Raw genomic sequence first — 13,985 nt, 5'->3', positions numbered from 1 at the left:
TTCTTATCCCTTAACGTTACACCTATCATTCTTCTTTCCATAGCTCGTTGCGTCGTCCTCAATTTGAGTAGAACCCTTTTCGTAAGCCTCCAGGTTTCTGCCCCGTACGTGAGTACTGGTAAGACACAGCTATTATACACTTTTCTCTTGAGGTGTATAATAGCTGTGGCGGTGGCGCGGTGGCGTAGAGGTAGAACACCCGCCTCGCGTGCAAGAGGTCCGTGGTTCGAATCCCGGTGCCGGCAATTTTCCACCAGATTAACAAAAAAAAAAAAAAAATCCGCGTGTTGATAAAATTGCACAAACAGGCCTGGAGTGTGGCCTGATCCCGGTGACCAGAACCGGTAACGCACTCCCTCACCAGAGCAGGATTGGCCACCCTGGTGCAGTACTTGGCCACAACCTCCTATATGAACACAACAATCAAACCGTTACCTTTATGAGAAATCAAAATCCGGATATGAATAATTAACGGGATTACCCTAGTTAACTTTTTTAATTATTTTACGGCACATATCTGAATCTACGAATTGTAGCCAATGAATACGCCACGCGTATTCACTTAGAACTAACTCTCAGGACAGCACCAATATTGAGGTATGAAATTTCCAGTGCCCGATGAAGTGCACCGGTGTTCCAGTCACTTACCCGCCGTATTTGGTCAGTGGCTATGGTGTTAGGCTGCTGAGAACGAGGTCGCGGGATCGAATCCCGGCCAGGGCGGCCGCATTTCGATGCGGGCGAAATGCGAAAACACCCGTGTACTTATTTAGCTGCACGTTAAAGAACCCCAGATGGTCGAAATTTCCGGCGTCCTCCACTTCGGCGTGCCTCATAATCAGAAAGTGGTTTTGACACGTAAAAGCCCATAATTTAATTTTAATTTTTCCAGTTACTTTAGCGCTGCAGTATATAAAACGGCGTTTTATTTTGAAATCATGTAAGTGGACATACGATATACATATATACAATATACATATGCGTACTAGTTGATACATATATGTATAGATTAACAGCTACAGCGCGAGCATTGTCCTATACTTCGCTTAAAATTTCCATGCAAATCGTCCGCCTGTACAAGTCAGTTTAAAGGTGTCCAGTATACCTCGAATGCTCTAGACACTGTTCATTTTATACTGTGGCCATATCACGCTGTCATTCTGATAGCGCCCAGACTGTTAACACGTGACGTTTACGTCACCCATTTCCAAGTGTACTTATATCGCCCCCTCCCATAAATAAAGCGCTTTCATTACCGGATCGCCGGCTTGCCTACAATATGAAAATTACATAATTGGAAATTCTGTTTTATTCAACATATATAAGCAAAAAAGCGAAGAAATGGATGAGACAACATCGACGAGACATACATTGTCCTTCCACTGTCTGTTGTAGCACACACACACTTTGCAAAAATAACCCCCAGCCCCTAAATAACAAGAAAAAAAACAAGATGAAAGGTGCCACAAATAAGGGATCGCCTTCATCTTTGGTTACTTGCTGAGGCCCGCGTTTTGAAGGTTCGCGGGTCCCAGCTACGGCAGCGTGCCATCGTGTTGTACCAGTGGTATATGTCGTGGTAGTGGCTGTGATTTCTGAAGGCGTCGGTGGGGATCGCGCGGCAGACGGGGCACAAATTCCAGCCGCCCCAGTGCATTATTTTGTAACGGCCCTTCCAGGCGAAGTGGCGCGCGTACATGCCAAAGTCGCGCGACGTGGCCACCAGATAGCGCGCCAGTGCTTCGGGGGAGCTGAAGGAGAGCGCGTCCACGTAGGAGCCCCGGGGCGCGAAATGAGCGTAGTCGACACCGCCAAACACGACGGGCACGATGTCGTGGTCGAGCGGGTTGAACAGCTTCTCGGTCACGTAGTCGCGGCACTGGCTGTTCTCGAACGACAGGTAGAAGAAGTACTGGCTGCTGAAGTTGTGCCAGCAATCGCGCCGGCATCCCTCTTTCCCGCACTTGCCAACAATGTCAACGTCGATGTGCTTTCTGAGCTCTCTGACGAACAGCTCGCGCTTTGAGTAAGTGTGGCAGTGGCTGACGGGCCAGACGGCCATCCGGCGCTTCCCCTGCCACAGACGCCGCAGTGCCTCCATGGAGTATTCGACGGGCTTCTCGTGCTCGGCGGTCCAACCGTAGGTGTCTTTGAAGTCCGAGTCTAGCCTGCAAATAATTTAAAGAGCGCGTCCGGTATTCCGGTATTGCGCAGTGGCGTTTGCGGTTTACCGTATACGCAAACGTGAGTGCACTGTAACGTCAGCGACCGAGTCAGTGGCTCCACCTGGTGGCGAAGAGTTCAGTAAGACAGACACGGAGCTATTATTGCAGTGAACGGGTGTATTCCACTTCGCTGCCGAAGTAAATTTTCGGCTGCGGCATAATCGTGAAGACGGCACTTTTTCAAAGGATTTTTTTTTTCTTTTCGACGACAACGCCCCCGGAAATACGGAACGTGTCTGGCATCGTGGTTTCGCTACTATAGCGTTCGGTAGCCATTGAGTATACCGGACACGGTAAAACTCTCGAATAATTCCACTTCATGTAGAGCCTCATCGCGAACCCAGTTCACGGATTAGGGCACCTGCACAAGGCCGCAAACCCCGCAGTGCAGTTAAGCGACGTTGGTTTCTCTTGCCGCCATTGTGAGGGATATGTAGAGGACGGGCCGGTCGCCTGCCCTCACCAGCGGCATGTTATCTTCTTGTTCACTTTAATTTCGCTGTTACCTATTGATCCTACACTTCTATTAAACATAATTACGTTCCCGTGTACTCTCTCTAGCTCCATTTTCTACTCTTTGTACTCTCTCCCTTTGTGTCTTGGTGTCTGTTGGCTTCTTATATGTGACAAATAAAAAGTGGGCCCTCGGTTTTCTTTCTTCTTGTGTGTCAACTTCGTGTGACCACGAATAAATGTTAACTGAAGTGGCTGCCTTAGCATTTAGAAGACCTCATAGCAGGAGGCAGTTCAGTTTCACGGCCTGCGTCTCCTCGCACCACCAAGAGGCTTGCGTCTCTCGGTGGTGTAATATTCCTTCGCGTAATTGTCTTATACTTCACTATCACTAATACTGCTTCGCCTTTCCGACGAAACTGCAGCCTAGCTTTTTATTATTTTATATTATTGTTTTACTGTGAGCACGAGTACAAGCTCTGCTACGCATGGTTGCTATCGATTCTGTTATCGAGTGTTTCCGGCTTGGCCTCCTTGCGATTACTGAGTGAAATATATATATTTATGACCTCTGCATGCAAGTAACGATGTTGTAAATTATTAGAAGTGCTCTTTTTCATGACTCGTTAGTATTGCTTAACGGAAACAGAAGCAACACTAAGACACGTGTGCTCATCCTTCCATTGTCACGATTTGCAAAAATAAAGCGAAAGTATCAATTAAAGGCCATGCGCGTCCGCGCCAACAGTGATGCAGTAAGCTTATAGCCACAATAAAATTTTTAAATGAAAAGTTAGAGGCAACTCAAAAGAAACCTGAAATCATGTACGTGGCTGACAGAACTCTGCTAATGACACCTTAGGAGAGGTAGGGGTGGGGGTAGGCTTCGGCATCGCCTGTTTCGGGGGAGGGGCGACTTCGAAGGCGGCTCGGTCGTTGGAGCCTACCCGTTGGTCTTGTGGTTGGCTTCGAACCCGCGCCTCTCAGCACAGGAGCCCGATGCTCTGCCTATTAGACCACGTAGTACCCAGTGACCCAATTTGGCGTCGAAAAATGATACGGACAGACAAGCAAACAATCCATACATACAAACACAGCTCAAGCTGGGTAAAGTTCCCAAAGGCTGCTCCTCGCATTAATACCAAAACCATTCAGAGCAACACGAATGTGTATCGTCATTTTCTCTAGGGACACTAAAGTAGCTCAATCAGTTCGCCGAGGACATCGGGGAAACCGACTACAAACGTCGCATAAATTTAGCCAAAAAAGTAGCTGGCGCACAATATGCAACCCTATTCCCTCTCGGAATGTCAACTTTGAGGCATGATTTGCGTTCTTTGAGGATGTTGAGAATAACTTTCGGTGCGGTTCGCTAAAATACGCTTGTGAAGCTTTCGGTGCACGTCACCCACAATGTGGCACCAATTCTGGTGAAAATATAGAATTGCTACCACCTCTGTTTCTTTAGGTGGGGGAGGGGGGCAACCGTGTGCGAGTTTAATTGACGGGTCTACACAGGCAAAAAACGAAGGTTTGGTAATTGTCATTAATCATTGATTCACCAACACATTTCAGCACTTAGCCTGCTTGGCTTACTACGGTATGCTATACACGCTTTTCATCTTGGCATATTTTTGTATACGTCTTTTCAGTCTTATTTTTTTTCCTTTTTCTCTTGCTCGAAACTTCTCTAACTACCTTGTAATGGTACCCATGCCTGTAACAGACACCTGGCCGTATCTCTCCCCTGCTTTTTCTCTTGCTTATCTCCACTGCTGAGCCGTTGATGGTTCCGTCCACTTTAATTCCAAGCGTTTCCAGAAGTTGTGTGCAAGTTACCTACGGGTCTCACTGAGTGCATCCCTTAGCATTCAATTAGGATGTGCTGAGTGGTCTTCAGATATATATATATATATATATATATATATATATATATATATATATATATATATATATATATATATATTTTTTGCTGCAGCGTTCGTGAGTATTTGTCCACGTTCATCTACATGGACAGCAGCGACATGCTGCGGCAGTTTGTTAGACGACAAAGCGAAAAAAGCATTTGTTTTTCGTATTTATTTTTACATTCGTGCTATTCTCATCGGAATATGCGGTGTTCCTTCTCGATTATACACTGCCACCTGTGTATTTCGCCACCAGCTGGTAAGGGCAGAGGCTGCCATTGTAATCATGGAAATCATGTAACATGTCACAAAGTGGCCAACAGCCCACTGTGTGACTTCTGCGGGTGCAAAGAAACGATCGAGCATCTTCTTTGTCAGTGCTCTCGTTTTAACCCACAAAGAACTGTCCTCTCAGCCACCTTAGACAAACTGGACAAGCGCCCAATGACAGAAAACAAGTTCCTTGGAACCTGGCCTACGCGAACATCAGCGCGATCCGCTATGAAGGCGCTGCTGCGATACTTGAAAGACACGGGACTTTCTGACAAATTGTGACAGTACACTGTGTGGCGCAGGACTGTACGGTGACGCTGCGTAAGACTAGGAATGCCTTTGCGGGTTGCGTGACAGTGCCCACAGAAATAGTTCGTGTGTACGTGCGTGTGTGTGCCTAGGTTTTTTTTTTCCTTTTTTTATCCTTCTTTCTTTCTCAGCTATTGCATCCCCTTTCCCCTCCCCCAGTACAGGGTAGCCAACCGCAGATAATCTCTGGTTAACCTCCCTGTCTTTCCTTTGCCTTTCTCTCTATCTCTCTCTATGGAAATGTATTTTTCTGCTCTCTGGTTAAATTAAACGTGGCTGTAATGGTGATTGCAGCCACGGTGATTACACAACACATCATTTATGAGTTTACGCTCTGCTCTGCTGGCTGGTGTAAGTTTTTCGGCAGCGACATAGAGGCTTCTTTCTATTACTTTTCTTCGTCAAGAACATCTCACATGTATCACGAAAACGTGTCTGGCGCGTTTTTGGTCGACAACACCGGCAGAAAAGGTCGCTGCCAGCATTGGTTCTGCTAGTACACTATGATCTCGTGTTGTGTGAAGGTCAATATGTAGGCGCTTACGGAAAAACTGAAACTTTCAACTGCATCTCTGCTTCACTCGCGCGGTTATGAGGTGTCACTCTTGTCTGCAAGGACGTTGGGAACATGCCTTTTGACTGTTTTCGCGCAGCATAATTTTCTCCGGAGAAACCAGATGGCGCTTTCGGCGGCGCGCCATACGTTGCCTCAGCTACAGTGTACCTCAGCGAAAGCGCACGAATACGAAACCATTTACAACTTCGGCCTTGCTCCTGTGCGATCAGCTGTGGGAAATGTAGATTTGTGTTCACTGACGCACTTTGCTGCTTTCATGCTGCAGAATTTGGGGGCAGTAGAGGGAACACGTGCGATGTAGTTGGCTGCAAAAAAAAAACAAAGAATAGCGGCTGGCATATGACGGAACGGAACGAATCTGTGAGACCAAGTTCGCGGAGCGATGCTACACAAGGGCTGCCTGTGTTGCCAGCCCTTCGCTATGCATGGCTTTCCCCGTCAGTAAAAAAAAAAAAAAAAAAAAAGTTCACTGAACTGCCAGTTTCCGTATCGCCCTTACCTCCAAAGAAAGGTCTTCGACCCCGGAACGTCGGCAGGAGTGGTAACGAATGGTTACACAGTGACCAAGGGAGTATAACACCGCTTCCAGGCTGTTGTAAGCTTATCGCACGTTATCTATGCACGTCTCTACCCCAATTGACGCGCAAACTTACGCCCACTATATCGCCAACGTATCAAGAATAACTGAATCGGCGCACACTTGAATCAACACACCGAACCTTGGCTGACGGCCACTACGCCGACAACGCACGAATGGCCGAAGCTGAACGTTTCGTGGCGGCCCAAAGGTTACCCGAGTTGTTAGGCATAACAAGTATTTGCACACAAGCTATTACGAAGTGCACAATCTCCACCTTCCAAGCCTTGTGTATAGCAAGGACAAAGCTATCGCAACTAAGCACAACCGCGAGGAAGGTTACGAGTCAGAAACGAGACAAATGCTGCTTCAAAGTGTTTGCCAAATAAAGAAAAAAGAGCAAAACAATAACGTTGACTTGATTCCTGAGCGGAAAGTGTGTACAGCTTGGAATTACTTTAACGCCGCTTTTGTAGCAGAGGCCCAGTGTAGGGTGCCCGCACCGTTTGAACACAAGCGTAATCAGCTCCGAAAGCGCTTGTGCATGTTCTCTGAAGCTGTGGCCAAAGCTTCGTCTCGTCCACCCAGTCACCGTCTACGCTGTCTCCCGAAAGAGAGGTCTGAAAAGCCGCACCGGCGTCGTATACGCATCCATTGTAAACACGGAGGCAGCCTCGGCAAGCAATGGACGCGTCACCCCGTGATCAAACATGGTAGGACCCACGGGATCGCCACGAGAAGAGTCAACATAACCATGCGCGACACAGCAAAAGAACCACGGGACAACAGGACCAGAGTCGCACGGTTCTTTTGCGGTATCGCACCCGTTTAGAGTGTTTTTTCACACGTACCTGTAGGTAAGCGTCCAGTTGATAGCAGGGCCGAGTAACATCAACTCGTTGGTGTCGCTGTTAGGCGCTTCCATGGTCCAGAAGACCCACTTCTGGGCCCGCGCACGGTACGGTGGCATGTCGCCGAGGTCCAAGTCCGAGCCGTAGAACAGCACGGCTTCGGTCGAGTCCAGCGAGTATCTGTCGTAGGTGAGCAGGCACTTCACGTCGCCGCAGTATATCGTCAACCCGCTACCTCGCGTCCTGCTATCGGGAAACCAATAACCTTGGAGTGAGGTCCAGATCAGGATCCTCGGCATCTCTGTAGAATTGTCAGGCCTCTTCCTCAAGTAGTAAGGGACGTAGCGACCAGGAGTGTTCGGATGAGCTGCCGAATTTTAGGAAATTGGTAAGTTGCAAATAATAAAGGCACGAAGTATACAAATCAGTAACTGTGCAACAAAACCAGATATCGCGATCTTGTAAAGCGAATCTGTTAGAGCATCTGAAGAGGACAAATTAAAAAAAAATTACATCATGGGGTTTTGCGTGCCAGAACTACGATCTGATTATGAAGCACGCTGTAGTGGGAGACTCCGAAAGTTTGGACCATCTGGGGTTCTTTAACGCGCAGCCAAATCTACGCACGGGTGTTTTAGCATTTCGCCTCCATCGAAACGCCGCTGCCGCGGCCGGGATTCGATCCCTGTACCTCGTGCTTAGCAGCCCAACATCATAGCCACTAAGCTACCCCGGCAAGTGCGGTCAAAGTTGAGATACGAATTCAGGATTTTTTGCAATATTTACAAGGGTTTTGCTAAAGTCCCGCTCGCAAATTACTGGTATATTTCAGAGTGGTGCATAAATTATAACACATCAATTTTGTCTGGTGTATGTGCATGTTAGAAAATTGTGACATCGTTTTTCATTGCTAAGCTAGAGTTCGAAACTATAGTTTCTTTTTAATCCACGTAAGCTCTCAATTAATATACGAGACTTGTCCGCAGTTCAGAACTGCGATATCTGTTTTTGGTGGAGGGCTACGAATTGGTAAACTTCGTGGTTCTAGTTTTTATGTTTATATGTTTACCAATTTTCGGCAATGTATCGATAAAAAAAAATCAGGTCCTAAATCAAAGTTTCGCTTCCTGCACTCAATCAAATTTAACTTTCTCTCACAACAAATTTAATTAAAGTCGGATCGTGGGTTATCGCAGAAGATAAGTTCTGCGTTCGAAATGTATTCCAAAAGGCGTCAAATCGGGAATAAGGCCCGAGCTCAGAAGGGATCGCTGTAACCCGGGGCCTAATCCGACGCCGGCTATGCAAGTGCGTACACAACGCTAAAAAAAAAAAAAAAACAAAGCAGGAAAATCAGAGCTTTTCTGTAACAGCCGCAAGTTTTGTTTCTTGAAATTCTGCAATTTTCGAAAACATTAATTAAAAACAACTTCTATTGCCTGAATAGAAAATCCGCTTCCAACAGCTCACTGTAGCCACAACATCCATATACGTGCTCTACGTTTCGTATAGGTTAAAGAAGATTGCAGTATAAAAATTGGAATAAAAGCTGTTTTCACTGCACGCACTAGACTTTCCGGTCTTTGCCGCAAAATGAACAAAGATACCTTTAAAAAAAAAGCGCGCCTGTGATAAAAACCATGCGCGATCTTCTGATTAAGAGGAAGCTTTAGCTCGGGCCCAACTCCGACGCTGCCTATTCAAAAATGTGTAAAACGCAGAAACGCTTTCCTGAGATAACCACTGGGCCTATTTTAATGAAATTTGTTGTATTTGAGAGAGAAAGTTAAATTCTAGTGAATGTTGGAAGCGCAATTTCGATTTAGCCCCTGAATTTTGTGTACAGAATTTTCGAATATTCGGAAGTTTGAAAAAAGTAGAAGCACGAAATTTAAGATTCAAGATTCATTTATTTCTCCAAGAGAAAAAGGTCGGGGACAAAAAGCTGCCTTGGGGCAGCTTGACGGGGTCCGGGGCCCATTTAGAAAATGGCAGCAGTGAAGGGAAAAAAAGTACAATTAGACATACATCATGAAGCAAGGAACCATACACAATGGAGAATTACAATTAAACTTAATGTAACACAAAGTAAAAATTCAAATATAGAATGCACTGAGAAGTAACAAAAAAGCATAATACAGCGGTATGGCAGAAACAGAATGAGTAAAACGTAATTGTATTTCAACACTACGATATAATATATCAAGTTCAAACAATACATAGCAGTATTTCTTTTTATACAATGGCAAAAAAAACACTATTAGCCTAATTTGGGTTTGAACACACCACATGCTCAAAACATCGCTGAATAATTGTTTTTCTGTTTAGCTTCATATTTTCTGTGTACCATTTGTTTGTGTTAAGGGTGTTCGGAACCAGGAAATGCAACATTTGGGAGCCATACGTTGTGCGAAGTCGGGGTAGATGCCATTTCTCTTTGCGTCCGGTGCTTGTATGAGTGTGCGTTTGTGTCACCGATGAGAGTTGGATTATGAACTTAGCCCGAGATAAGCTCAAGTTATTCAAGGCGCGAGGAACGGTGAATGACATTAGATGATGAATGGGAGATATTCCATGTTTAATAAACAGTGGTCTGATATGAGCTGGATAATCTGAGCCAGAAACTTTGCGGATAGCTTTCTTTTGCAGAAGTAGTAGTTGGTTTAGATGCACGCGAGCCCCAGTTCCCCACACAATATGACAGTAGCTTACTTGAGAGTGAAATAATGAATGATATATTAATTTTTTAACAGTCACGGGAATCAAGTCGCGACCTCGTGAAAGAGCTCCTACAGATTTCGTCAAGCTTAAAGAACGATGACGGAAGCGATCAGCCCATTTAAGATGTTCGTCAAATATTACGCCAAGAGATTTATATATACTTACGATTTCGATAGTGTAGTCTCCAATAAGCAGTGGGATTGATATGGTTACTTTCCGGTTTATCGAACGAAAAATAACCGCCTTTGTTTTATTATGATTAATCTTTAAACTGTTTACATGTGACCAGTTATGGAGGGTTTCCAATATGACGTTCGCTTCAAAGAGGAGTTCATTCGATGAGTTTCCAGGTAAAAATAAACTAGTGTCGTCGGCATATATTATAAATTCAGCCTTCTTGGAAATATGGACGAGATCGTTTATATATACGTTAAAGAGGAACGGACCTAAGAAAAATTTACAATTTAATAGCTCTGCATCAAAAACAGATATTGTGGTTCTGTAATCGGCATCCGTTAGATCATTGAAACCGTACAAATTCTGTATGTCATTTTACATCGTATGCGAATTTGTTACGTTGTGTACAAGGGTTCTGCAAAACCTGCATTTCCATACCACTAAATATTTTGCCATTCATGTATAACTTATAAATTTCGTCCGCTTTAGATTTACTATTAGATGTAATTCGCAGAATTGTGATATCACTTTTCATAGCTGAGCTAGACAGTTGTAAACTTGATAGTTTCGTTTTCTCGAAATTTCCCGTTATTGCAAATTTTTAATAAAGAACTGATGACCTAAGTGAAAAATTTGAAAGGAACAGTCACTACATTTCAAGTCTTTCTTTCAAATGCAACAAACCTCGCCAAATTTGTCCCTGTGGTTGCCGAGAAAAACGAATTCTCCATTTACATGTATTTACATAGGCGCACCCGAGCCTTAAAGCTTTCTCTTAAACTCAACAAACGTCATCAAAGTTTGTCCCCATGGTTGCCGAGAAAAACGAATTCTCCCTTATTTTTCATGTATGCAGATGTCACAAGCCGCCTCCCCCCACCACCTCCCCCACCCCCCATATGAAGTTTCCTTTTTAGACTGATACGAATCCAGATATATCGCAGCGCACCAACCGGGAAAGGCGAGTTGCGCCAAGTAGAGGCGATCAGCTTACCATCGGTGTCGTTCGTGGTGTCGTTGGTCCTATCGAGTCGTGGAGGTGTCGCCCACGATCGCAGGCGAGGTGGCCTCTTGTATCGGCAGCTGTGGTCCTGTTCCACTACGTTCGCGTAGAGATACAGGTACGACGCGCAAAAGGCAAGCAAGGGCACCAACGCTGCTCTCGCACGCGACATAGCTTCGAACTGCAAGCGGCGAGGGAGACAGTGACATAAATCTCACGCTAACCGAGACTCGCTAACGTTGCATGCAGAATACACTCGGTTTAACGGAACACACCAAAGGAAAATGTCAGGGCGAAAGCCTGACGTGTCTCAACGGGAAAAGTGACCGTCGCATGGTTGTCCGTCAACACGAATGGCAGGAAAAGTCACGTGACCTCAGCGGCTTCGTATGTATTACGTATATGCAAACACTCACGCAACAATTTTCATGGTGCGCGGGTTACCGTCGTCATCGTGTTAATTAAGGTAGAGTTAATTAAGGCACTCGAACCAATGACATTTGGCGTTAATTAAGGCGAAGCTAACTAAGACATATAGTTAAGGTAACCTCAATTAAGGCACTCGAACCCACCACCCTTGGTGGGCGAAAACAAGTAATAAGTAACAAATTAATGCGTTCGAATGAGAATGTCAAGTAATCTAACGAATGTCTCTTCAGCATGCAGGCTGTCGCCTTCATCCTCTTTGGCGTATGCTAAAGTGACTGTCAATTTTTATCTCGAGCTTAGGTTGATAGGTAATGCTTCTGCAATAATTAATTCGTCTTCAGTAGCTAGAGCAGAGCTTTCGCAAGCGAGAAAGCGGCGAAAATTGAAAGAAAAATAAACTCAGTGCCTTCGTTGTGAAGAAGGATGACCAGCGAAGCTATATATCTATGTGTGCTCCTTAAAGGCGAACTGCACCTCCGCCGTGGGTCGGCCCGGCATTGCACTATCTCCAGCATCGGGCCACGTATGGGGATATTTGTGCTTACAACGACACGAACATTTACTTGGACGCTAGAGGTATACAGCTTCGCTGTTAAAAAAAGAAAAAAAAAAGCTTCGGCGTTCACTCCGAACTGTTAGGCCTACCCACCGGCCTGCTCAACGCTTCGGCATTCCAAAGTACCGACCAAGCATAATTCACGTTGCCCAGTCTCGCCGGTCTGACCAGAATTAGCGCGTTCAGCGTGCGAAACGGCCAATGGCCTAATATATAAGCACCTGTAGTTGAGGAAAGAACACGCACCTGAACGCGTCTGTCCCCTGCCGCTGAAGAAGAGGATTTACTTATGATGGTGACGATGATGATGATACATTCAACAATGGCACGAACCCACTATGTGTGGGGGTGGCGTCCGACCACCGTCTGCCCGTCGTGAATGCGAAAGCTCATGATTTTGGCTCCAAATCTAAGCTTCCAGAAAAATTTGGTAAGCGTTCAGTTATATTCGGGTAAAAGATTTACTCCTTTACGCTAAATGCTTCGGCATATTTTCTTTATTCGCAAGGTCATTACGCATCCTGAAAGTTGAAAAAATATCGTTGAGAAAGGCAGCAGGAGGACGAGGTTTGCTTGAGATGACATGCAGGCATTAAATGTGTGACCTCTGTCGACCTTTTCTTTTGGCTCCGTAACCCAACTCTTCTTGTTGAAATGGCGTTTCTGGTATATGTTATCGTCCCGGTGGAATTGTGCCGTGATTGTGACTCAGTGTTCGTATCTTCTCTTGTCTAAATAAACATTTTTCAACCCAGTGAAACGGCACAACCCACTCTTGGTGATAGGGCGGTGGAGGAACTGTTGGCATTTTTACAAAAAAAGTTAGGGTGAAATGAAATAAGTATCTTGCAATTGGGATTCAATGTGCCTACTGTTACAGGTATGAATAATCAATTGTCTACACACACATATATATATATATATATCCGACGGAAACAACAGTTGCTATAACGGCGTTTGTATCCAGGTGTGCAAGGTGATCTTCCAGAATGCTATTCAGATATTGATAGGGAAGATGTTTAGCATCATCTGGAAAAGTATAATCAAATTCAATTTTAGCATCTGGAACCGAGGAGTTTAGCTCACTCTTTTTGTATCGTATCTTGTTGAAATAAACTTTAGTTTCTTGTTGTATACTGATATCGCATGTCACACTGCATGTTCATGATAATCGCTTATCGGCCACGCAAGCAGCAGTCGGCAGATCACATGTTCATCACCCTATAAAAAGGGCACGGCATCAATAAACGTTGTCTGTTCCACCCTGGCGTCCGGCTGATACGCTATCCAGGTGTGCAAGATGATCTTCCAGAATGCTATTCAGATATTGATAGGGAAGATGTTCAGCATCATCTGGAAAAGTATCATCAAATTCAATTTTAGCATCTGGAACCGAGGAGTTTAGCTCACTCTTTTTGTATCGTATCTTGTTGAAATAAACTTTAGTTTCTTGTTGTATACTGATATCGCATGTCACACTGCATGTTCATGATAATCGCTTATCGGCCACGCAAGCAGCAGTCGGCAGATCACATGTTCATCACCCTATAAAAAGGGCACGGCATCAATAAACGTTGTCTGTTCCACCCTGGCGTCCGGCTGATACGCTATCCAGGTGTGCAAGATGATCTTCCAGAATGCTATTCAGATATTGATAGGGAAGATGTTCAGCATCATCTGGAAAAGTATCATCAAATTCAATTTTAGCATCTGGAACCGAGGAGTTTAGCTCACTCTTTTTGTATCGTCTCTTGTTGAAATAAACTTTAGTTTCTAAACACACTTGTGTAGTGTGACAATTAGTTTATGTGTAACTATGCGTTTCGTGGGTCCATGTGGTTATACGTTAGTGAGTGTGGACTCGGACACTTCTTTCAAAACGTGCCGTTTATACAATGCTTCGTACTTTGTATGTGTTATCTTGCTG

At 44.9% G+C, this 13,985-nt stretch overlaps 1 protein-coding gene across 2 annotated transcripts; it reads right to left on the bottom strand.

Moving 5' to 3' along the window:
* Positions 1 to 1,291: 1,291 nt before the first annotated feature.
* Positions 1,292 to 12,887, bottom strand: LOC126529185 (alpha-(1,3)-fucosyltransferase C-like). Of its 2 annotated transcripts, XM_055069667.2 has the most exons (4): positions 12,305 to 12,887; positions 11,065 to 11,254; positions 7,173 to 7,539; positions 1,292 to 2,168 (listed from the first exon to the last, which is right to left on the bottom strand). In XM_055069667.2, the coding sequence occupies exons 2-4, from the start codon at positions 11,243 to 11,245 to the stop codon at positions 1,484 to 1,486; spliced, it is 1,233 nt and encodes a 410-aa protein (XP_054925642.1). In that variant the 5' UTR covers positions 11,246 to 11,254; positions 12,305 to 12,887; the 3' UTR covers positions 1,292 to 1,483. The 2 variants fall into 2 exon arrangements, with proteins under 2 accessions (XP_054925642.1, XP_050032741.2); XM_050176784.3 differs by having other exon boundaries at positions 11,065 to 12,887.
* Between the last annotated feature and the right edge of the window lie 1,098 nt (positions 12,888 to 13,985).

This window comes from Dermacentor andersoni, chromosome 8 (genome assembly GCF_023375885.2).
Source record: "Dermacentor andersoni chromosome 8, qqDerAnde1_hic_scaffold, whole genome shotgun sequence".
Lineage (NCBI taxonomy): Eukaryota > Metazoa > Arthropoda > Arachnida > Ixodida > Ixodidae > Dermacentor > Dermacentor andersoni.
The sequence above is the reverse complement of the archived record's forward strand: the minus strand, read 5'-3'. Positions and strand labels throughout refer to the sequence as shown.

What these genes read in the sequence shown, in the direction of transcription:
- LOC126529185 (XM_050176784.3), bottom strand. Translation starts at nt 11,245, where the DNA reads ATGTCGCGTGCGAGAGCAGCGTTGGTGCCCTTGCTTGCCTTTTGCGCG. An exon ending in CACCACGAACGACACCGATG is followed by an intron (nt 7,540 to 11,064) that starts GTAAGCTGATCG and finishes AAAATTCGGCAG; the next exon opens with CTCATCCGAACACTCCTGGT. An exon ending in AACTGGACGCTTACCTACAG is followed by an intron (nt 2,169 to 7,172) that starts GTACGTGTGAAA and finishes AATTATTTGCAG; the next exon opens with GCTAGACTCGGACTTCAAAG.